At 37.5% G+C, this 26,959-nt stretch overlaps 1 protein-coding gene across 1 annotated transcript in view; it reads right to left on the reverse strand.

Moving 5' to 3' along the window:
- Nucleotides 1-9,261: 9,261 nt before the first annotated feature.
- Nucleotides 9,262-26,959, reverse strand: part of LOC138693254 (zinc finger protein 235-like) — a 108,228-nt gene continuing 90,530 nt past the window's right edge. Inside the window, exons 3-5 of the mRNA XM_069817089.1 lie at nucleotides 26,621-26,758; nucleotides 14,756-14,838; nucleotides 9,262-10,839 (exon numbers count right to left, since the gene is read on the reverse strand). Coding sequence (XP_069673190.1) covers nucleotides 9,831-10,839; nucleotides 14,756-14,838; nucleotides 26,621-26,758 — 1,230 coding nt within the window. The 3' untranslated portion in view covers nucleotides 9,262-9,830. The remainder of the gene's footprint in view (nucleotides 10,840-14,755; nucleotides 14,839-26,620; nucleotides 26,759-26,959) is intronic.

Consider the following 26,959-nt stretch of genomic DNA (forward strand, 5'->3'; position numbering starts at 1 on the left):
ATTTCAAAAAAAAGTGGAGTTGGGCCCTTTTTCTAATGACCTATATCAGAGAGAAGACTTTTTCACATAAATCACCCTAACGAATATACTGACATTAATCGCTTCTATAATACATAAACACATACAAAAAAACCACACACTCGTGCATACACACACCTCGCAGTTGCATAGTTCCTCAGCAGTGTAGGCCTACTGACTTCAAGCTTTTCAGGTCACTCCGATGCTAACACTTCCCACGCACAACACATTGAAGTATGTTGGTGTGTTTCAATTTTAAATAACTCCAGACGAAAAAAAAAAAAACACATTGTGCAGATATCTGCATGCTTCCTGCAACTGAGCTTTAGTTGATTCAACAGAAGCAAAGATTTTTGACAGAGATCAAGCATTATGCTGGCGTCCATGCTTCTTGAATGGCACGACTGCGAGACACACTATGCACCAGGGTTGCCAGATAAAGGAATCGAAACCGTCGTACTAACTTATAAAAATTGTCGTACATTTCTCAACTTCCTAATAGACTTCTAGTCCACCGCTGTATAGTAATGGTTAGGACGTCTGACTGTGAAACCAGCGAATAGGGATTATAAAGAATGAACACTGAGCGAATTTTCCTGTGTTTTGTTTCTCTGTGCGCAGCGTTTAGTTCCACTTTCAAGCGCTAGAGGTTAGTGTAATCGAGCATACGCTAAGATGATAATTGAGAATAGAATTAAGACACAGGATCCAAACATCGCCTACCTTATTGCACAATCCAGTAACGCTTTGCTTCAAATAAATTCAAGTTAACAGCTTTTGATTATTTCTCAGTGACAAACTAGTTGTAATAATAATATTTTATATTTCAGATATAATAAATTATATTATAAAATAATATAATGCATTATAAAATTAAGTAGCGAATTCGTTTAATATTTGTATATAATATAATATAGATATACGGTTTTACTTCTCGTAAGAGTTTTGTTTTTCCATTTTCAGCGCTATCAAATCATTACATATTTTAATTGTTGTTGGGATCAATGTCTCAGCTCTCATTATAAAGACACTCTAGAGTCTAGACATTGCAGTTAATGACGGATTTATTATTTTATGGATCCAGTTTATTTATTTGAGTACATAATGTGCCTAGATGTATTCATTATGTGTGTTATATTTCCGCTGTGTCGACTGCTAGCTGGTGTGATGTCAGCGCCAACTCTAGGGAGAAAGCAGAATCTCACGCTTCAGCTGACTTGAAGGTCATTGAAATCAGCCCGGCTACATCAAAGGTACCGACGCGAAGTGTCCATTCTTTATAATCCCTATTCGCTGGTGAAACGAGCGGGCCAGAGTTGAAATCCCGGATGAGACGAGTTATCTGGTTGACGTTGTTTCCAGGTTTTCCCTCAACCCATCAAGAGCAAATGCTGGTTAACTTTCGGCGCTGGAGTCATTTCACTGGCATTATCACTTTCATGTCATTATGCAGTTGACAAAGAATCGCAAAATAAATATATCCACCAGTAAAGTTTAGTTCCAATTAAAAATACTACTAATTATAGTTTACACCCACAATGACATTCAGCATTGAAACAAATCACCACCCATTTCTTCATTATCAACACTGTCATCGCAGTAAGGCGTGCACGATGATGCTTGGTTAGAAACAAATTTCTTATATTTAAAGTCAGCAGAATTTGATCTTTGGCCGGCGCGGCGGCAGATAGGCCAAAAAATGTGGCGGCTGAAAATTATATCAAATTAATTCATCTACAGTCGACTGAAACCCGACATCTCTGTAATGTTGGCGCGTTTAGACTTCTTAATGCTACTGTGGTACTATTTAATTGATACAAGATTTCCTTTGTCGAACAAACAAGGAAGTTAATAAAATTAAACTCGTATTATTTTGATATAACTGCGCCGTCTACGTGAAACCTAGAGCTCAAGATGACAAATTATGACTTGCATGGCAAGCATAGTTAGAGATCGATTTTCTAAGCAACCTTAAAAGCATGTTTCTTTCATATTAGTCCAGGACATATTAAATGAAGAAAACTTATCTAAAAGGGACGAATTAACCATAAATTTCATTTTAATTATAGACCAACATTCTAAGTTTCCAGCTATTTTTTCCCTTCAGTGAAATACTTACTTACTTACTGGCTTTTAAGGAACCCGGAGGTTCATTGCCGCCCTCACATAAGCCCGCAATTGGTCCCTATCCTGAGCAAGATTAATCCAGTCCCTACCATCATATCCCACCTCCCTCAAATCCATTTTAATATTATCTTCCCATCTACGTCTCGGCCTCCCCAAAGGTCTTTTCCCCTCTGGCCTCCCAACTAACACTCTATATGCATTTCTGGATTCGCCCATACGTGCTACATGCCCTGCCCATCTCAAACGTCTGGATTTAATGTTCCTAATAATGTCAGGTGAAGGATACAATGCGTGCAGCTCTGCGTTGTGTAACTTTCTCCATTCTCCTGTAACTTCATCCCTCTTAGCCCCAAATATTTTCCTAAGAATCTTATTCTCAAAAACCCTCAATCTCTGTTCCTCTCTCAAAGTGAGAGTCCAAGTTTCACAGCCATGCAGAACAACCGGTAATATAACTGTTTTATAAATTCTAACTTTAAGATTTTTTGACAGAAGACTAGTTGACAGAAGCTTCTCAACCGAATAATAATAACAGGCATTTCCCATATTTATTTTGCGTTTAATTTCCTCCCTAGTGTCATTTACATTTGTTACTGTTACTCCAAGATATTTGAATTTTTCCACCTCTTCGAAGGATAAATCTCCAAGTTTTATAGTTCCATTTCGTACAATATTCTGGTCACGAGACATAATCATATACTTAGTCTTTTCGGGATTTACTTCCAACCCTATCTCTTTACTTGCTTCAAGTAAAATTTCCGTGTTTTCCCTAATCGTTTGTGGATTTTCTCCTAACATATTCACGTCATCCGCACAGAAAAGAAGCTGACATAACCCGTTCAATTCCAAACCCTCTCTGTTATCCTGAACTTTCCTAATGGCATATTCTAGAGCGAAGTTAAAAAGTAAAGGTGATAGTACATCTCCTTGCTTTAGCCCGCAGTGAATTGGAAAAGCATCAGATAGAAACTGGCCTATACGGATTCTGCTGTAAGTTTCACTAAGACACATTTTAATTAATCGAACTAGTTTCTTGGGAATATCAAATTCAATAAGAATATTATATAAAACTTCTCTCTTAACCGAGTCATACGCCTTTTTGAAATCTATGAATAACTGATGTACTGTACCCTTATACTCCCATTTTTTCTACAATATCTGTCGAATACAAAAAATCTGATCAATAGTCGATCTATTACGCCTGAAACCACACTGATGATCTCCAATAATTTCATCTACATATGGAGTTAATCTTCTCAAAAGGATATTCGACAAAATTTTGTACGACGTCAACAGAAGTGATATTCCTCGAAAGTTACTACAGTTAGTCTTGTCCCCCTTCTTAAAAATAGGTACAATTATGGACTCCTTCCATTATTCTGGTACAATTTCTTTTTCCCAAATTGAAAGTACAAGTTTATAAATTTCGCTAGATAATACGCTTCCACCCTCTTGTATTAATTCTGCTGGAATTTGATCAATACCTGGAGACTAGTACTTTTTCAGATTTTCTATCGCAATTTCGACTTCAGAAAGTGTGGGTTCCGGTATAAATGGCTCAGCAGTTTGTATTTGAATTTCGTCCCGATCATTTCTACTTGGCCTATGTATAGTTAGTAGCTGTCCAAAATAGTTTTTCCATCTGTTAAGGAATGAATGAGAGTCTGCAAGCAAATCACCATTCTCATCCTTGATCACGTTTACCCTTGCCTGATATCCATTTTTAAATTCCTTTATACCCTTATATAAATCTCGAATGTTTTTATTCTTACTATTTGTTTCTACCTCGTTCAGTTTTTCCTTCAAGTAATCTCTCTTTTTATTCCTAAGTGTACGACTTGCTTCCCGTCTTTCATTGATATAATTATCTCTATTCTCCTCAATTGGATCCTGTAATAATTTTAATTTTGCCTGTTTCCTTCTATCTACTGCAATGGAACAATCTTCATCAAACCATGGTTTCTTTTTCCCTTCAGTGAAATAGTCGTACAAAATTGCGTACGACATAGAGTGCGGTCGTACCTCGTACATTGAGTCAAAATAGTCGTATGCGTACGACTATAGTCGTACATATGGCAACCCTGCTTAGCACACTGATCAAATCTGAACATTTTCTCGCTCTTATATCGACGTGTATGGCTACTAACAAAGCCTTCTTCAGTTGCAAGCCGGAGCCATACGTTGGCAACACTGTAATTAACTGTCAGCCGGAGGCCGACCATGCAGGACACGTGTTTGTGCTAATGCCGATTATCAATGTAAATTTATGTTACAATATAAGTGTGTGTCGATGGAATTACGTTCGCGGTCGTACCAAACGTTCATTATTGATGTATTATAAACTATGTGCGTGTTGGCAATAAAATCAAGACAATAAATGAAAAAAAATGGTTGCAGTCTTTGGAGATTTTTACGGTTAGTGATGACAAAGTAAATATTAAATATCGTATTAACTACATTTTTATAGTCTTACTTGTGGTTTGTGATGTATCAGAATTCTAGCCAAATTGTTGGGTCTCGCCTGCTATATCAATAAAATTACGCCGTTGATTTTCCAGTTCATTGTAAACAGCTGTTTTGTGATCCCATAAAATAAGTTGCAGTTTTGAAGATTCGGAATGCCTGCTGTACGCCAGAACTATCTATAATTTGTTTTTCAAGGTTTATTTATTAATATTATCCCTTTTGTAAAATTACTTATAAACATGTTTCTTTTCACTTCGTATTTAGGCCTACAGGATTTAAAGTTCACTAAGTTTACCCTAATTGGCACACACAGTACTTAATAGATAAAGATGTGTTTTGTTACTCATGTTGAAGGTATTTTTCTTAATTTTTTCATAGACCTTTATACTTGGCCTTGGCCTATTTAACATTATATTTTTAAAAATGTATAACAAATAATTTAGGATAACAGTATTGTTATGATGACTGACGAGGTTCAAACTAAAACTGGCTTCCTGGGTATCGGAAATATTTATTGAAAAGCACGACAGATCACATGGAATTAAAATGTAGGCCTATATGATATTCTAGACCTTTCACGTCAGAGGTGAAACAACATAAAGCGACATAACATTGTCAATTTAATAGCCTCATAATGGTTAATTGATTTGAATAGGGTATTGCGAAAGTACGTCGTTATTTTATTTATTTTTGGTAGAAGTAACATTTCTTTAAGTATTTATTTATTTATTTATTTATTTACTCTTGTACCATCAATTGAAAACACGTATGATTTTATTTTTTTGAAGTTATAAGTGGCTGTATGCAAGTACTTCTGAAATTCAAATAAAATACCATTTCGGATTCCGTAATAAATTACGTACATCAATACACTGAATCTTGATCATATGCAATTAGTTTTGTATCAATTAATGTCGAAAATGTACATGTGACAACGAAATCAAAGCACTAAAACGTCAAACGTCACGCCTTTATTTCGCCTCCACTCTGCGTTGCAAGCCTACCCATGCTCCGGCTTGTATAGTCCGACCATCAGATCTGTGCCCCCGTAAGATATGCGAACTGAACCTTAATTCCTTTTCAGCCTCGGCAATTCATTTCTCTCCCTGCATTCCTATTTCTCTCTTTTCTATCCCTCTCCCTTTCTCTCTCCCACTACTCACAATTTTGAGCCTTCTTGCGGGACAGTTTAATTGCACTTGCAGTCCAGTGTTGTCAACTCAACATGAATACTGTAGCACGGAGTGGTGAAAGAAATATTATTAAGGAAGTAATAGCATTTTTCATAAGTCAATCAGCGTCATTAGACCTACTTAAATTAAATTATGAATAAGTAATAATTAACCTTACAGTATTATAATCAATATTCAAGAGACATGACACTGTTTGACGGAAGTTTGGCAACATCCCTATTCGGCAAGGTTCGTGGCCTGCTGTTTGACGTAGTGGGAGAGAAACGGGTGGAATGGGGTGAGTAGAGGTGTTAACTTTTCCAAGAACGACGACAGCGCTGAAGGGGCATAGATCCGATGGTCCGACAATAACTAAAGAAGGCTCTGGTTCACTCCATCGTATCGCACTCATCGGAGAATAAGAATCTTTGCTGTAATTGTTACGTAACCGCGTTCACTACATCGTATCGCACGGACTCAGCTATCGATAAATTCGTCCATGATTCTCGGAGCACAGTATAAAGAAGATACAGTAGAGACAACTCTTGTCGGCACCTTTGATGTTGTTGGTACTAAAATCAAGATCAGGGAGGTCTAGTTCTCAATGAATCCAACCATGTCCCTAATATCGGCACAGCTAACAGCTGATTTTAGCGATCAGCTGTTCAGACATGATAAACTTTCAGATGAAACTTTGTATTAACTGCTGTAATTACTACTTTGTTCTGTAGTGATATTTCTGTGTTATTATTAAAGCACGGTCTTCAATTCCCCCGTTCATAAGTTACCTGCGCTTGGATAGTGCGGTGTATGCCTAGCTTGTAGTGTGATGGGAGGGGAAGATACGGACGTTCCCTCCGTTGTACAGGTTCAGTGCGGTGAAGGACAAAGTTGCACCTTCTTTACATGACAGCGTTGTTCTAAATAAACGCATTGTAACACATCCTTAGAACTTTAATAACTTTATATTACTAATAGAATGCAATACCGTACAACAGTTTTCATTTATGATTCACCTATTGATGCGTCCACAGTTCCATTACAATAAAGAACAATACATTTCCGTAAAGTGTCGAAGGAAAAACGTCTTCGCCCATCACTTAGAAACATTTTGAACTGAGAAAATTTGCGTTCCACATGCAAGACGTGAATGGTGAGAAACGAAAATATCAGCTGTCACACGTATCATCTGGGGGCTCGCCATTAACAGACAAAATATCTCTTATTTCACACATTGCTGAAAATCCACAGTTCTTTTTGAACACGTTCCCAAATTTCGTCTTAACCGGTTCCAAACTTGGATGTGGTTTTTCTTCATACAGACTTTGGTACAAATGTTCTACGAGTTGGAGGCCACTGGACATTTCGAGGGTTGACTATTCTAGTTGTTTTATTGTTGTGGGCACATCTTTGTAAACATCTTGTATAACAACAGACCTTCATAGAGTGGTTCCGAAAACGACTTTGCAACCTTCATTGACGTACTCGCTTCATCATCAAATGTTTGTATTACACCACGGAATTCCTTGTAGTGTTCACAATAGTACAATGCCGCCTTCAACCAAGTTCGCCACCGAGTAAAAATGGGCTGTGGTGGCAAAGAAATTCCTGGTATGATATTTTTGAATTGCTTCTTTTCGAGACGGGGACTTCAAAAAGATTTTCTTCCCATTGGAGATTAAGTTGTCAATATCAGGGAATAACGACCTAATTTCTTCAGCTACCCTATGCAGACCATGGTCCAAGCAAGTTAAATGTAGCAGGTCTGGATATCTAGTCCGGATTTGGTTGCTTTTAACATGTATGTTACAGCATCGGTCACAAAAAGGACATTTTCTCTTTGTATCCCATCTGGCCACAAAATATGCATAGCAGTCTCAAAGACAATATCAATTGTGCTTCTGGATGAAAATTTTTCTGTGGCCTTTAAACTGTATATGACATACTTTACAAAATGTATTTACTCCCAAATTCCTCCACATATTGTAACAACTTCTGTTTCTTTACATCTGACATTACTGGCACTCTTGTTTACAACTCTGCACGGTCTAAACGTGCTCGACCAACTGCTGTACGTATTGAGAATGCGCCCGTACCCTTCGCAAGTGATGTAGACGTGACGTCAGACTCTCGGTATAGCCCTTGTGCAGACAACTTGTATCGCGGCAGCAGGCAATGAAAAGGCAACGAGGTCCGTGCTTTAGTTATTATGTACGTCTAATGAAAATTCACTTTTTCTTTTCAAAATACATATAAAATTGCAGTGTTCATGATTGAAGTAAAACATACTATTACCGAAGTTCTTACCGTTTTATTCTGTTTCTTCATATACATTGCATTTCATCTTGGATCACAATATGTCGTAAAATACATACATCAGGGGAACATTTAATAAATAAACAAAAATTCGAGGTAACCTGTTAAAATTAAAAATGTGCTCACGTATATCCGATGTAGGTAATAATTGTAGGTCTAACTACCTAGGTGTACAAAGAGGGCCTAATAATTATGTACTGCAACTTTTATCACATAACTACGTAATCCTTAAATCATTATGGAGTGCTGCACTTGGAGGACAATGCTTAACTCGCAACAGTTAAATCCCAGTAACTTTTTTCACTTTTCCTTTGCTCTAATAGGCTACGTTTGAATTACAATATTGTTACCTTCTTCCAATTTCGTAAAAGATATATTGCAGTAACGCATTTCAATTAACAAATTCTTACCTTCTTTCATTGTCGTAAAGGATTTTTTGTAGTCAGTAATATAAATTCTTAACTACATAGTTAGACACAAGAGCCTACATCTAACCCTAATTACGTCTTATAATTTTGAGTCGAACTCAGAAAATAATTCCCTTACAAAGTTGGCTTATTATTATGGGTAAAAATCTTTATGTATGTAAATTTTGACATTTTTGAACTCCTTCACACCCATACTAAATACTTATCTCTATACAAGCCTCGAACCCAAGAAATAATGCACTCACGGAGTTCAAACTACGGCATGTTACTACACGGGCAAGGGCTCATATCAATCACTCTTTCATAGCTAGATCCAAGAGCTAGCTATATACCAACCAGTTAGAAATTTTAATGTGTATGTTAATTCAAATATCAATATACAAAATATCACTGTCAATAATAGGAATAATCATGTAGGCCAAAGTATAACGTTACTGGTAATATAATGTTATTAGCTAGTAAACAAAATTTTATTATATCCATTGTTGACGTCGTAACTTCATCGAAACGAATATAAAGATCTATATAGCTAATGGTTCAATATAACGTTACCAACATAAGCATCTACCGAAGACTTTAAAATCAGCGTCAATTAGTGAATATTTTCATGATATTTACATACGGAAGTACTTATTATGATTATGTTGCCATTCCTTTGCCGCACGTCTTTCAAACTGTTAAAATAAGAGTAATAATTTTCTCAGTTCATATATTAAATTATGCCAGCCGTCCTAAATGGAGAAACGTCTGGTGGAGGTTCCAAGATAATAAGTACACCTGGTTTCGTGACATGCGCACTCAAAATTTGTTCCCACGAACTGGCCTACGGTAGTTGTCCTTACTGTATCTTCTTCTTACTGTGTCGTAGGAGCAACATTTACGATGCGTGCAGTCATGGTCTTCTGTAATAAATCAATTTTAATTGTTCAACTGATACTATTATGGCGTGCCATGTTCATGTCCCGACCAATAGTAGACGGAAAACTAATTTCGCTTTTAGAAAACTACGAAGAACTATATAATTTGATGCATCCCCATTACAGTAATCAGGTCGTTTCTTACATGTATATAAAACCAATACCTCTTTCCTTTCTTCTACTTCAATTAATAAGCATGAAACAATTACAAATTCTTCGTTACTCATAATACACTTAAAATCAAAAGTTCTCTATTTTCAGCAATGTCAATATCGTTCGTCATATTTTAAACGCCTGATAGAGAATCCGATGAGGTAGAGCCGTTACAGTGAACGCATTGCACTTAAAAACCGTTTCACGCCATACGACATAGTGAACGCTCACCTTTAGACTACGCAGTCGACAACGCATTTTAATTGCTTAACTTCCGTATGCTGCCGTTCATGACTTCTTCGATGACTCGAATCAAAAAATAGTTTTCCACAAATATTGCATTTGAACGGCTTCTCGCCGGTATGTCGACGGTGATGTTTTGTTAGAGAACCAGACTCCGAAAAACACTTTCCACAGACATCACATTTGAAAGGTTTCTCGCCTGTGTGACGGCGTTGATGAATTATTAAAGAATTGGACCGCGAGAAATTTTTTCCACAAACATCGCATTTGAATGGTTTCTCTCCTGTGTGCATACGTGTATGACATTTCAGGTTACCAGGATCTGAGAAACATTTGCCACAGCAATCACATTTAAATGGCTTGTCGCCCGTATGCAGTCGTGTATGGCGTTTTAGATCTCCATTTTGAAAGAAACCCTTTCCACAAACATTGCATTGGAATGGTTTCTCCTCTCTGTGCTGGCGTTCATGACTATTTCGATCACTAGAATCAAAGAAAGACTTTCCACAAACATTGCATTTGAATGGTTTCTCGCCTGTATGTCGGCGTGTGTGGGTTGTAAGGGAACCCTTCTGTGTGTAAGACTTTCCACAAATATCGCATTTGAATGGTTTTTCGCCTGTGTGCAGTAGTGTATGGCGGTCTAGATCTCCAGGTTTAATGTAGCATTTTCCACAAACATCACATTTGAATTTCTTCTCCCCCGTATGCAGAAGTGCATGGCATTTTAAATGTCTCTGTTCAACAAAACATTTACCGCAGACATCGCATTTGAATGGCTTTTCACCCGCATGTTTCAGGACATGCCTTTTCAAACTAGTCGAATACGGGAAACTCTTCTTACAGACATCGCATTTGAATCGCTTTTCCTCTGTATGAAACCTCACCATTTTCTCCGAGGAAACAGAATAATTTGCAACCTGACAACTACTGATGTGGTCTTCGGATGTAAAACCTGCACACTCTGATATTTCGGTGGATGCATGTGTATCTGCAAAACTAACATAAAAATATATATAAACAGTCTATAAAAATCACAAAAAGCAAGCATTAACACAAACAAAAAATGTACAAGCAAACACATTGCAATACTGGATCTCAATAGCTGGTTACAGGATCACAATCATTTCACCGTACACAAGATTTTATTTCTGCATACCTGTATTAGTTTCAAGATGACTCACATAATATTACCAATATGAAGTCTTATAGGAATCATCACTAATAGCCTAGCTAGACAGAACACTGAATCAGATGCCTTTATACGGGCTGGGAATACACATTCAAGTCACCAAATTATCCAATATAATAAATCAAACAATTTGGTATTACTTTAAGTCACTCATTCAAAATGCTTTTGCACATAAGTTAATTTCTGGGACTATTACACTTTTACTACGTCATACTACTCTGACTAATAAAACGGTACGGAACGACGTTTTTCAACCAATCATGGCTGCTTCTCCTATAATTCGTCCTTTTAGTCCGCATTTTGAAGTTTTCGAAATTATTTTTCTTTATTAGCGACATCTGGTGTTGTATTTGGAATAGAGGCTATCTTTCTGTGAATATGAAGCGACTATGGAGATATATTGATTGCAATCGATCTACGAGGTTAGAAGTTGTGCTTTCCGTTTGCTGTTTGTGTAAGTTGCTAGCGTGTTCGAATCTGATATCTTCCAGCTGCATCTTATTAAATCATGTCCTCTGTTCTCTGTAAATCGTCTAATGGGGTAAATTGGATTAATAATTTAATAATTGTTAAAACATTAAATACGGAAATATCGTAGGTGAAGGTTTTTGTTAGGGGAGTAAAAAATTTTGTTGTGTTTTCAATTTTCATCATGTTGAAGAGGAAATATACATTTACAGATTAACTCCGAGAAAAACAACCATACTTATTAGCAAAGAAAAATTCGAACCCAAGACCCTCAGCTTGGCGCGCTGAGTGCTTTCCATCTGAGCTATCCTGGAACCCGATCCTCAGCGACAGCCAAACTATCCTCCTTTGTAACTATTATAAGCGGGTAAAAATCTTTAGAGGCGTTTTTCATTGAACATGTTGTTGTTGTTGTTCAAATGACAACACGTTTGGCAATGAAGCCATTACTACTTTTCCATTAAACATTTTCACTAGCAACGGTATCAATGTTTTTTTTCCTCGGTTATTTAACGACGCTGTATCAACTACGAGGTTATTTAGCGTCGATGGGATTGGTGATAGTGAGATGATATTTGACGAGTTGAGACCGAGGATTCGCAATAGATTATCTGACATTTGCCTTATGGTTGGGGAAAACCTCGGAAAATACCCAACCAGGTAATCAGCCCAAGCGGGAATCGAACCCGCGCCCGAGTGCAACTCAGGATTGGCAGGCAAGCACCTTAGCCGACTGAGCTGCTCCAGTGGCTAAGTATCAATGTCCATGTAGTGGAAAGTGAATAATTAATTAAAACATATTTGCTCAGATTTTTTTCCGAAACAGGAAAGTTTAGTCAAGAGGAATCTGCGTAATAAATACTGAGACCACCAACTACTGAACGTGATCTGAATGTGGTTGAGGAACTTGAGATTAACACATCTATACTAATAATAAATCTGTAGCCGAAATTTTTCTGGTAATTTTCGATTTTCCAAAAATAATTAATTGGTCCTAACATATATGATTAACCACCCTGAAACCGAAAATCGCTTTTTTGAAATTTTTGTTTGTATGTCTGTCTGTCTGTCTGTCTGTATGTTTGTTACCTTTTCACACGATAATGGCTGAACGGATTTCGATGAAAATTGGAATATAAATTAAGTTCGTTGTAACTTAGATTTTAGGCTATATGGCATTCAAAATACATTATTTAAAAGGGGGGTTATAAGGGGGCCTGAATTAAATTAATCGAAATATCTCGCTTATTATTGATTTTTTTTTAATTTTACATAACAAAAGTTTCTTTAAAAATAATTTGCGATAATTTTTATCCCTTGAAAAAGTTTGATAGGACTGATATTTAATAAGATAAATGAGTTTTAAAATTAAAATAACTGCCATATAAGGCCGTGTAATGAATTAAAAAACAAGACTTCGTCTATAAGGGGCCTTGGACAGCAACAATCGAAAGCTATGAAAGATAGCCTGCAGAGAATGTTTCTGTGTTTGTATGAAGTAATATCGGAAGCTAAATTAACCGATTTATATAATTATTTATTATTTCACCATTGGAAAGTGTAGTTTCTCTAGATGGACATAATGCTATAATGTTATTACAGTAACTTCTGATATAATATAATATAATATAATATAATATAATATAATATAATATAATATAATATAATATTAATATAATATTAATATAATATAATATAATATAATATAATATAATATAATATAGTTATTTGAAGGGTTCACAACCATAGTGGGCCAAGCGCCATTTACAGAATACGTAGAAAACAAGGGTTAAAATTAAGTTATTACCATAATTCAATGGAAACCTATAACAAGTAAAATAAAATATACACATTAAATCTAAATGATGTCAATCTTCTTTAAACTATGGTTGCATGTAATAAAAATTAAGAAACAGGTTAAAGTTATTGTCATTGCACCAAATGAGTGTCTCTGGACCAAAATGATCGCATTTTAATTATTTGGATGCAATTTAAATTAAGTAACATATTAAACGATTGATCCTTGTATCAAACACGAATGTTCCCTGGATCAAACGTCCCATTTTAATTATGTAATTACTTTATATTCATTTCTAACGGGTGCAGCGGAGCGCACGGGTACGGCTAGTAATGATAATATAAAACTGAGAGATAATAATGGACAGAGTACTTCACTTCTTACGATAGTAAAAATGTCTGCAACTATATAGCAGATCGCAATTATTTGGGCAATCCAAAAATTCAATTGTGATTGCTAGGTAAAATGTCTTTATTTATTGTGCCTGGCCAGGAGTTTATTACAAATTTGAACAGACAGCCGATTTCACACACTGAATAATGTTGAATAGCGGCTGCATCCTGGAGGAGGAACTGAGCAAAATAATAACAAATAATGGTAGCCACGTGTACTGTACATATTTCATTCCTATATATTCCAATCACGCAATCAGGTTATATTCTCGTCTACTTAAATAACCACATTCATATAATATAGTTGGTATTCTATATGCATAAACTCCCATGCAGCACACAAAACCTAAAATACTTCCGACCGCCCTCACAGTCGTGCAAATTCATACGAAATATTTATTCGTGGACAAAAAAAGCGAGAAAGGAGGAAAATAAGCGACTAGAAAGATTGTTAGACGAATGGGAGGACGTAATGAGTACTGGAAAAGCAAAAGTCACCTGACTTTATTTATAAACTTTTCCGATTAAATGCATGTTTTATGTAATAAGCATTTCAGAAAGCTAAGTAAAACAGGAATATCGATAATGAAGCCGAATATAATATAATAGTACAATTATTATTACGAGACTCGGCATTTACAGCTTACGAAAGGTTGAGCTACAATTTGGTTCACGAGACAAGAAGTACTAATATCAATACTTGAACTACAAAGGTTCTGCCTCTAACTAAGGATGTCACTTCTCTTTCGGACTGGAGTCTGTGTGCACTAGATATATTCATAAACAAAAGTAGGAGGAATAAATCCTGGATTATACTAAAAAGCATGATTATTTGTATGCATGCAAGACTGTTATTATCATTTGCCTTCATTTTATGAATGATATAAAATGAACTCTTTCGCACTAATTGCCTTCATAACTTCTTCTTCTATGATTTCAGAGGTCATTCTTATTATAGGACAAACCATTCCATGCCGTAACAGTCAGCAAATTGATGTCATATGTTACAATTTTAATGAAGCAATGAAAGAAATGACCATTTGAAGAATCATACACCACACTCACCTATCAGGCAAAATCTCATTCTCTTCTGCCGCAACTTCCAAGTCCAACTCGTCCTTCACTGTGTTCACACCACAACACTCTTCCTGAAAACAAAGAACAGAAGGATGGTGTAAGTTTACATGAAGAGCGCATCAATTTCTTATGACACAGGTCCACATTTAAATCCTACCAAGTTCAAGTAGAAAATTGAGTAGCAAAATTCTTACCTCGAAGGGTTTTTCCATTTCCAATACACCAACAATTTGAACTACAATTGTAAGAAGGAAATATAAGGAAATATGCCTTCACCCAGTCATCAATTTAGCAAAATCTAACTAACCTCCAAAATGTCTAAGGATTTTATTGTGTGCCCAAAACATGTAATAACATTAAACCACGCTTCTTTCATTAATATTCTATAGATCACATTTCGTAGGAAATTTTGGTAGATTTCCTCTAAAATATTTTTTATATTCTCAAAGATAACGAGAGTTTTTAATACAATTACTCACTGATAAACGTTATTGAACAAGTGCTTCACCGTGTTAATATTATAAATTCTGCTGGTATCTTACCTGACTGACCAGTTCCCACGTAGTTTACCTCATTCTCTGCAGCCTAAAATGACGCAAACCACATGGATACTAGACAGTCAGGAAATCTACCATCAGAATTTATAACATGAACACAGTGAAGCAGTTACTACTTGACCTGTCTAAGGTATCAGTTACTACTTGACCTGTCTAAGGTATCAGTTACTACTTGACCTGTCTAAGGTATCAGTTACTACTTGACCTGTCTAAGGCATCAGTTACTACTTGACCTGTCTAAGGCATCAGTTACTACTTGACCTGTCTAAGGCATCAGTTACTACTTGACCTGTCTAAGGCATCAGTTACTACTTGACCTGTCTAAGGCATCAGTTACTACTTGACCTGTCTAAGGTATCAGTTACTACTTGACCTGTCTAAGGTATCAGTTACTACTTAACCTGTCTAAGGTATCAGTTACTACTTGCCCTGTCTAAGGTATCAGTTACTACTTGACCTGTCTAAGGTATCAGTTACTACTTGACCTGTCTAAAGTATCAGTTACTACTTGACCTGTCTAAGGGATCAGTTACTACTTGATCTGTCTAAGGGATCAGTTACTACTTGCCCTGTCTAAGGTATCAGTTACTACTTGACCTGTCTAAGGTACCAGTAACTACTTGACCTGTCTAAGGTATCAGTTACTACTTGACCTGTCTAAGGTATCAGTTACTGCTTGACCTGTCTAAGGTATCAGTTACTACTTGACCTGTCTAAGGTATCAGTTACTACTTGACCTGTCTAAGGTATCAGTTACTACTTGCCCTGTCTAAGGTATCAGTTACTACTTGACCTGTCTAAGGTATCAGTTACTACTTGACCTGTCTAAGGTATCAGTTACTACTTGACCTGTCTAAGGGATCAGTTACTACTTGACCTGTCTAAGGCATCAGTTACTACTTGCCCTGTCTAAGGTATCAGTTACTACTTGACCTGTCTAAGGTATCAGTTACTACTTGACCTGTCTAAGGTATCAGTTACTACTTGACCTGTCTAAGGTATCAGTTACTACTTGACCTGTCTAAGGTATCAGTTACTGCTTGACCTGTCTAAGGTATCAGTTACTACTTGACCTGTCTAAGGTATCAGTTACTACTTAACATGTCTAAGGTATCAGTTACTACTTGACCTGTCTAAGGTATCAGTTACTACTTGACCTGTCTAAGGGATCAGTTACTACTTGACCTGTCTAAGGGATCAGTTACTACTTGATCTGTCTAAGGGATCAGTTACTACTTGCCCTGTCTAAGGTATCAGTTACTACTTGCCCTGTCTAAGGGATCAGTTACTACTTGATCTGTCTAAGGGATCAGTTACTACTTGCCCTGTCTAAGGTATCAGTTACTACTTGCCCTGTCTAAGGGATCAGTTACTACTTGACCTGTCTAAGGGATCAGTTACTACTTGACCTGTCTAAGGGATCAGTTACTACTTGATCTGTCTAAGGGATCAGTTACTACTTGCCCTGTCTAAGGTATCAGTTACTACTTGACCTGTCTAAGGTATCAGTTACTACTTGACCTGTCTAAGGGATCAGTTACTACTTGATCTGTCTAAGGGATCAGTTACTACTTGCCCTGTCTAAGGGATCAGTTACTACTTGATCTGTCTAAGGGATCAGTTACTACTTGACCTGTCTAAGGTATCAGTTACTACTTGCCCTGTCTAAGGTATCAGTTACTACTTGCCCTGTCTAAGGGATCAGTTACTACTTGATCTGTCTAAGGGATCAGTTACTACTTGCCCTGTCTAAGGTATCAGTTACTACTTGCCCTGTCTAAGGTATCAGTTACTACTTGCCCTGTCTAAGGGATCAGTTACTACTTGATCTGTCTAAGGGATCAGTTACTACTTGCCCAGTCTAAGGTATCAGTTACTACTTGCCCTGTCTAAGGTATCAGTTACTACTTGACCTGTCTAAGGTATATCACATGACTATACAAGTGTTGAAAGAGCGTATCCGAGAATGAAGACAATATTAAAATATTGTCTATATTTTGGTAAAACATTGACAGTAAAGAATGAACCCCAATTGATCTTTATGGTTTCTGCCAGTAAAAATTATGAACACGAAAATATTTGATATAATCTCGCGTGTGACAACTATGATACGAGATTGTGTAAAGGCAGCCCAGCCCATGGTTTTCACATAAAATTAAATTTCTTGTAGCAGACCGTGTGTTCCTCTACATTTTAGAATATAACATGAATTACATCTCCTATATTCATTTGAAGAAAGAGGTGTGGTTATTTTGTTGTTGTTTAGTCCACTGTCCGGCGAGTTTGAACCTCATACGTGACACCAATAAAGCATCACTTATGAGGCAACTAAGCCAGAATATAAGGGCTAAGGTCGCCAGTTCCTTTCCTCCTACATAATAGCCAAATTGGCTAGCCTCTTATAAGAGACAACTCATCCTGCCTAAGGTATTCCGTGGTTTTCCAGAGGCGTAAGACAAATGTCGGGATGAGCCCTATAAGAAATGGGCCACGGACCTATATGCCCTTCCCCATATATATTCCCCTTTTCTTGTAAACGACGTATGCCCTAGTTCAGAACCTATAAATTGTCTATTAAATGTACCAGGTCACTCAATTAGTCGCAATTTGAAAGGACAGAGACCTCTCAAATTGCAGATTTAGATTTCACGGCATTTCTTCCGACGGCCTTCACATGCCTTGTCATCGAACAACAGATGACAGCGTCTTGCCATACTAACGGCAAACACCAGCCATCTCCTCCTCGCCCCGTCCCGTGATCACTTGATCAAATCTCCGTCCCCTCGCGTATGTGGTACCTAAGAGGTTACGTCCAATTTCGGCTTCCCCTTCAAAATTTTCTAGAGCTCCTTCAGTGGAGCAGCGTAACCCGGAGTGAGACTAGTGGCCAACAGGCTTGGAGCTCACATATTTAGTTTTGTACAGCCCCCAACCCCTTGCAAGGACGCGTTTTGCGTACCTTTTAAATTTGTCCTCCCAATTCTCTTTCGATTTTTCGAGTTCCTTTCCCCCTCCATCGCATACATCACTGTGTCTGGTAACATAGTACACTAATCAGGTATAGTCATACTCATATTTTTTTAGTGGGTTATTTTACGACGCTTTATCAACAGCTTAGGTTATTTAGAGTCTGAATGAGATGAAGGTGATAGTTCCGGTGAAACGAGTCCGGAGTCCAACACCGAAAGTTACCCAGCATTTGCTCATATTGGGTTGAGGGAAAAACCCGGAAAAAATCACAACCAGGTAACTTGCCCCGACCGGGATTCGAACCCGGGCCACCTGGTTTCGCGGCCAGACGACCTAACCGTTACTCCACAGGTGTGGACGTCATACTCATATTACTAGTAAAGAACTAACTCGAAGTTCCACCACATGTCAATTTGACTGCATAGACGAGGTTTTATTTATGCGTATATTTTTCATTAATATTTCTCAAAGGAAACATGTAAGGACTACGTGAACATGATGCCATCAGAACTTGGTCTCATACTTGACGTAAGTTAACAGCGAAATTAAACAGTTGGAAATATTCATAACCTTCTATAAGAGTTTTACCACCCGAATCACAGACTCCTGTCATGATTTATTTCGTTCTTGTACACTGAGGTAAGTGTTGTAACAAATTTCATATACTGCTAGGTACTGGCTGTAATGTTGTGCTCAAAGGAGACGCCAGGAGTTCTGGCTATCTGTATCCTTCCAGAGTAAGTAGGAGTGTGCAGACGTGAAGGAGCGAGCTCTGTGGAGTCAAGTATAGAGGATGACGACCTATAAGAACGTTTAAAAAGAAGCTACAGTCCCAAAAGTTCAAAATGGAAAGGTGTGTACAAAACGGTAAATCACGGGTAGAACAGAAAGAAGACTTAGGAGAAAAATCGAAAACCATCATAGAAATAGCAAATTCGAATGAACAATCAGAGAATAAACATATACAAGAGCGTCGATAAATAAAACATAACATAACATATACAAAAAAGTTGAGGATAAGTGTGGAAAACAACAGTGAGAAGTTTGAGATGATAACTGAGAATAAAGAAATGAATGAGGGAATCAACTACCACGAAAAGAAGCACAGAGAAAAAAATCTGATAACCTTCGTAGTTGAAGAAATAGGACGAGGAAACGAATTACAAACCTTTGAGAATGTGTATAAACAGTGCCACAGGATTATAAAATTAGAAATGAGGGAAGATCACTTCGAACAAACATATAGGGTAGGTAGAGGCTTCAATAGGCAACACTAGCGAGATTTATGAATGTGGGAATTAGGGAAGTAATCTCGAATAATTTTAGAAAATTGAAAGGAAGCAAATTGAGAGTAGAAAGAGACATACCGTACAAAATAATAAAGAGAAAGAAGCTTCTACTCCCATTTATCGAAACAGCAAGGAATAAGGGGATTTTGGCAATGCTACACAACAATAAATTAAAAGTAAAAAGGAAAGTCTATGATTTAGACCAGTGATGTCAAAGCAAGCGCATTTTTCTGGCCTTGACGTCGTGCGCGGGCATTAAGCGCTAGGCATGCTAGGAGGAATAAGCAGCCTGTTGGATTAAGAAAACAGTGGTGCACAAACTTCAAAAGGAACGTGAAATTTTATGTCGTTATTTTTATATGGCTTCTTTCTGTTTGTTATTTTCTATAGTCTGTAAAACAAAAGTACTAACACCTATTTCTTAGCCTAATATTGCAGTTGTTTTAAACGTTAAAAACATAATACAGAATAAAGGAATATTCACATAAATTCCATAATAACTACAACTATACTGGACTAAGTGAATTAAACACATAATTTATAAAGAAAGTGTTATCCCAAAGAAAGACACTGGATTTGATAAGTTGAAATTGATATTGATGGTATCTTTAGCCTTATAAAAGTAATCAAAACAATATTATAATACAAAGCAAAGTTGTTTAGGTATGTTTTAACTGTAACTAATATTACATAATAAAACTCTTATCGCATTATGCTTTTAGGGGATATTGGTGCGCAACTTTCTGTTATCAGAATATTAAATTATCTCGAAATCTGCTGAAGCTATAGAGCTGACGTTTTACCAACATATAGACACATATCTTTTGCTTATGATGTAACAATAGTTGCTTTGTTAATTCAATTCCTTACAAACATTTCCATGCGAATATTTTCAAAAATTTTAATACAGTATCTTCAGTACTACGTACTTACGATATATTAGATTTACGAAAACATTGTTTTAGTACCTGTAAGGCTACTAAACAAACATATATAAAATTTCACTTTTCTGTAAAAGAAGTTGAGAAAATATTCCTTTTGCATAAAAAAATCAAACTTGTGAAGAATGAACATTAAAATTAAAACTTACATTCTTATAATGTACTTATACTTCTCAGACAAATCTAAAAATTAACATGGATACAGTTTTAATAAGTTCTCTTCCCTTTATGCATTGAATCAGTGCTGGCCATCCCTGAATATAGCTCGACCAAGCGGCATATACTACCTCCTTCATCTGTCTCTCTCCTTTCCGCTGTAAAGTGCTAAGAATAGAGGGAAGACAAAAGTGCAACGGGGAAATACATAAATCCAGACGACATTAAGGCACAACAGCGGTAATGTAGTGAAGAATGTTGGAAAGTAAGACAATCTACAGGAACAAGAGAGCTGATGGAGCGACAGCAGGACAGAAGTCGGGTAGCAAATAGTGATAATGCAGGATTAATAAAGCAACAGGACGCCAGCAAGGCCAGGAACGTAAATAAGATCAATGACCTGAATACATCAGAGGACATGGTAAGAACGAGCAACTGCTAGAATGAGAACGTGAAAGAAGAAGTGGAATAAAAAATGAAGAATTAGGACAAATAATAAGCAAGCCGAGGATGCGGAACATAGAGATCGAAATGAGAGGAGGAAGAAGAAAACAGGAAGATGACAAAAATAAGGACGTCACGAATGTGCGCATGGTCGTATCAACATATTTTGCTTTAATGAGCATCGTAATAAAATTGAAGGAACTTCCGATGATGAAGAATGTGTGGCACACCTCTCTGACTAATGTCAAGCAACACGAGACCTAGTGAAGGGATTTACACCAACAGCAGCTAGCACGCTAAAGGCTAATTCACACGAGGATAGTTTACAGGAGTCAAGTGCTTGGAGCAAGTCGACTTTCCTTCAACTTTCCCCGTGTGATATGGTCGAGACAGTCAAGTTGTGACTTGGCGGTCAAGCAGAATTTGAGTTGACGACCCGTCAACTTTTGTGTCCACTTTCCCGTCACGTGACCAATTGACTCCACCACTTCCCGCGTGTGAATGCGAACTTGTAGCAACTTGGCAAGTAGAAAGTTTGTAGTTTTAGGCCTATTGTCGAAGTAAATTAATAATTATTAATAATGAGCGGCCCTAAGTGGAATTCCAACGATATAATTAATAAAGTGTATGAGAAGTATGAACTTCTATGGAATATACGTGACAAAGAATACTCAATAAAACAAGCGGGAATTATTATTCCAGAAACTAGTCAGTGAACTCATGGAACAAGGTTTCGAAAACATTGACGTAGAAGTGGTTATAAAAAAGTTAATGACTCTTAAAACAGGACTCATTCTGAGATGTTTCCTGCATTCTGCAGGATCTTCTTCAGCTAATTCTTTCAACAAGGTATTAGATGCACCGTGCTTAATTCTTCTACGAATCCATTTCTTAACCCATGTTCCCTTTTCCTTTTTTTTTTTTCAAGAATATTTTGTAATTCATACAATAACAAGGCTCCAATTAGCTGCACACATGCTTGAATATGTGTTGGTGGCATCTTCAGTTTCACCAAACTAAAAATGCCAGTTCACTATTGATTTTTATTAACTATAACAGAATACAAGAATTCAAACACCACTACGAATACAACATTCAGCGCGCGCTCTTTTTCAAGGATGGTTTCAAGTTTAATGTCTCCGTGTGATCACAAATATAGCATCAAGTTTAGAGGCTTCAAGCACTTGACTCCTGTAAACTATCCTCGTGTGACTCGGGTTTAACATCACCATCTAAATCAGTCGCTATTTAATTTAAAAATAATTCTAAGTGTTATATATTCAGCATGCCTTCTGATGGGAGAAACTCGCAAAGGTTTGCTGAGATGGTTGACGTCTCTCAGGATATTTCACAGCATACAAATTACTACAGCGCACTACATTTTTCCTATATTCTTTATACATCAGGACCATAGAAGCTTTTTCAGCATTTTAAAATACTATCTCCATGTACAGTGCGTTCGTAGCTCAGCTCCGCAGCGGCCTTGGACTGGGTGAAGATTGGCGCACTTGCCGCCAGAGTTACACGTAAACGACCGGCAAGTCATGGGTACGCAACACTAACTACTCTACTAACATTAGGCTTACCTGCATCACAACAAATGTTGAAAGTGATGACCCTCAACTTGAACACATTCCCTATATCTCCGAAAACAATTCTGGTTCACTCGCAAAAGTTCATGTTGACTGATTGCCTGTATTTCTCTCGTGATGTTGTCCTTCAATTTTCGTAACGTGTGCGGATTAGATGCGTACACTTTATTCTTTAACGTTCCCCATAAATAAAAATCGCATGAAAATAGGTCAGGGGAACGAGGTGGCCACAATCCTCGACTAATTACTCTGTCACCAAACACATTTCGCAATTCATGTATAGGATTCGCAGCAGTGTGCGCTGTAGCTGAATCCTGATGAAACCAGCCACTCAATCGTTCATTTCTGGTTAGTTGCAGAAAAAAAATATAAATTGAAGTTATAAAAATGTGTGAATGAACTGTTGTGTCGAAGAGTATGGGACCGATAATTCTACTCGCACTCACTGCACACCAAACCTCAACCTTTCCAGCCAGCGTGGTGAGGAACTTCATGAATAATATGGGGATTTTCGGTAGCCCAGTATCTATTGTTCTGAGTAGAAACGTGACCGTGAAGATGAAACCACGCTTCATCAGTGAAGAACGTTAAAAGTGGGTCCACATCGCCATTATGAACGGACTGCACAAACCAATTGCAATAATCAACCCTGCTTACAGGATCTTGTGGTTGTAAAGCATGAACTACAGTTACCCTGTACGGCTTAAGTTTCAGAAGTTTCGTTGCCACAAAAGCTGTCGTCTTGGAAATGTTAGCCTCTTGTGCTAAACGTCGCAGTGATTTGCGGGGTGAGTGCCCTACTTCATCAAGCTTCTCTTCTGTCTGTACACGGCGTTGTTGAACACGTTTTTTGTTCAAAAAAGATCCTGTACGTTTGACTTTATTGACAAGGTCATGAATAGTTGTCCTGCGAGGAATTCGAACACTTGCTAACCGATGTTCAAATTCTCTTCGACACTCTTGCAGAAGAGTATTTCACATACGCATCATAGAGAAAAATACGTTGTTCTAAAGTGTACTCAGCCATTATTAATAGACACTTTATCACCACGAGACAACACAATTTTTCTCACAACACGCGCACAGACGTCTTTCCCTCACGACAGATCCTACTCGACTGACTGGAACGTCAGCAGTAGCTATAGCGCCAACTGCCAGCAGGCGTGCGAATCTTCACCCAGTCCAAGGCCACTGTGGAACGGTCCGGCCGAGCTATGATCGCACTGTACAATACCCAATATGAACTTCCCCTTTGAAATACTACACAACACTCGAACCCTATATGCCATCCTTCAGCAAGGAAACACCTACACTAGCAGGACTATGAACAAATTAACAGAGTGCTGTACAGGGCACACAGCAGATTCACAATTTGGAGATGAATCTAGCTTGGCTTGGTCCTCGAGGGATGGACTGGATGGATCCTACCACTTAGGCCTACTGTCTTCTTCTTCTTTTTCGTATTGTAGGATTAAATCCTGTCTTTTCCAACGTTGCCTATTCTGATAATGGTGACCAGCTTTCTTTCCATCGTTTAGGAGTCGTCCCAAAGGTCTTGGGGTGTCTAGTTGTCCTACCATCGCGATTTTTGGAAGACGTTCATCTGTCATTCTTGAAACGTGATCTCTCCATACTTTTCTTCTTCCTTTGATCCATTTTGTCACGTCTTGTATTCCACATTTACTTCTAATTTCCTCATTTGTTTGTCTATCACGTATTGTGTAACCCGTAATACTCCTGAGCGTTCTCATCTCTGTTGTTATCATCATCATTTCAGTTTTTTTTTGTTTTTGCTCTGGTTTCTGTTGCATACGTTAAAACTGGTCTTACACATGTCTTGTAGATTCGAATTTTGCTTTCTATGGTCATAAATTTATTCCTCCAAATAATGTCTCTTAAAAATCCTGATATTGTGTTAGCTTTAATCATCTGTTCCCTTACTTCTTCGCCTAGGTTCTTATTGCTTGTTATTTTTGTTCCTAGGTAGGTAAAGCTCATTACTTGTTCTACTGGTTTATTATAGATTGCCAATTTGTATCTTAGCGGCTGCTTTGAAATTGTTTGCGATTTGGTTTTGTCGAATGATATTCTCATGTTAAATCGTTCTGCTGTTATTTGAAATTTATATAATAATCTTTGTAGATCGTCTTCTTGTTCAGCTAAAATAACTACGTCGTCAGCATAACATATGATTTTGATTTCCTGTTTTCCTAATTTATATCCTGGGGCTGCATTTTTGGCCTACTGTGCGCGCTATAAATACGATAACTATTCTGCCCGAAAGGCAACCTGGGTGACATTCATGAATTCGATGCTAACAAGTGGGGCACTCAGCCTCAATCCTGGCACAGCCAGGGCCCATCTTCAGACGAATACCTGATAAGTCCCAGGGCCCAGGGTAGCAAGACATTCCTCCATCAGCATCAGAAGCCTGTACTACCTCCAAGATTTCATCTTACCCTACTTTTTAATTATTTCAAACGAGAGATGAAACAATGAAAAGATATATTTCAATGCTTGGCATGCACAATTGAACTGTTTCTGGTTAAGAGACGCACTTAAATTTAAAAAAACTGCTTCAACAACTATTTTACTGATTAACTATATGACACAACCAAGAATTAAATGTAATTATAAAAATTCAGGAGCCACCCAGGTTTGAACCAATTGAACTTCTCAATTTGTAGTCGAATGCCCCACAACTGAGCTATGCCACATCCTGCTTTTGATATGGCAATGTTTCAATTATACATTGACGGAGAAAACGGCGTGGGAGAAGTAGGCAGAACTGTCGGCCTCTGAGGTGACTGAATGGTCAGACCTTCAGACTGTCATGCAGGCGGCCTGGGTTCCATTCCCAGTCATCGAAAAAATCCATAGTGACACTTGTGGTGGACAAGGTCGCAGTTGGGGTTTTTCCCGGGGTTCTCCCGTTTTCCCCCAAATTAGACATTTACATCATTCTGTCACCTTTTCTCCATTTCGTTATCATTCCTTAGCATTCCCCGAATGCCGGCTGGCGACGCACGGAGGTGCTGGTCTAGGGACGAGTGGGGTTGCCTGCTCGAAACCTGGGCACACACAGAACCTTAGTGTTGTCAGCCGGTGAGGGTTTGGGAATGCGTCACCAAAGTTTCAGCGCAATAGATCTTAACAGGTCGCAGTGCTCGCCATAGTGCCCCCCTCCGTTAAAATCAATACAATTCAATAGCGGAATTATCTGTATAGCCTACATAAATTACTTATCATTTTCAATTTATGATTTTTATATTAATCTTTTTTTTTTCTGTTAATGGGATTAAGATTTAATTTGGGTGTAGAATTTCAATTTGTTTAGGTCTGTTCGACCTTTAAAATCTTACATGATCTGAGTTCTTATTAATAATTATAAAACAATAACTAAAATGATTAATTAGATCCTTCAAAATGGGGAAACAAAAAATTCAGCACAGACGGGTGGCTATCTAAAACACAGTTTCGACACATGTTAAAAGTGCTGAGTCATTTTGCAAACATCTCTACTCACAAAATATGTGAACCTAAATCTACTCTTTAATTTTGTGGTCAAAATATATAGATAACATCAATCATTAAGTGATATTCAAGATGGTAATATTAGGTGTCTCATTCTATATAGCAAGAACGAATACCGTGTTAAAAATAACTGTTTTATCATTGAAAGAATTTTCTTCAAAATTTAAACAAAATAGCAATATCGTATTTTAAATTTAGGCTATTCTACAACAAAGAAATAAGCAATAAAAACATGCAGACAGTTTTACTGTCACCCGCTGCATACTAAAATTCCCTGTCAAAATAGTTGTACTGAGAAAGTTTCTGTGAACAACAGGATACAAGTTAAACACTGGGAAGAAGAGCAAGCACACCAACGAGCACCACTCACCTCGGCTTCACACTTCACCACGGGGAAGTTATTGGACAATATAATTTCTTCAAATTTCATCTCTGATGTGTGATCGTAGCTGTCGTCCACACATTCCTCCTTTATCTGAGCCACGTGCAGATCCAGTAACTTCCCTTCCTGCAGAACAAAGAGACAGTCTGATCCGCTTGGAAAGACATAAAATAAAATTTATAATGGGGGTGCTGTAGAATTCATTTCAGTTCCAATGTGATACTGAAGCATGGGAGTTTTGTCTCATCGTTGTTACCGCATATGAAACAAAACAAGTTACTTAGCAACGACCGAATAAACAAAATGCAGTTTACTGTACAACGAGCG

Source organism: Periplaneta americana, chromosome 17, assembly GCF_040183065.1.
Source record: "Periplaneta americana isolate PAMFEO1 chromosome 17, P.americana_PAMFEO1_priV1, whole genome shotgun sequence".
Taxonomy (NCBI): Eukaryota; Metazoa; Arthropoda; class Insecta; order Blattodea; family Blattidae; genus Periplaneta; species Periplaneta americana.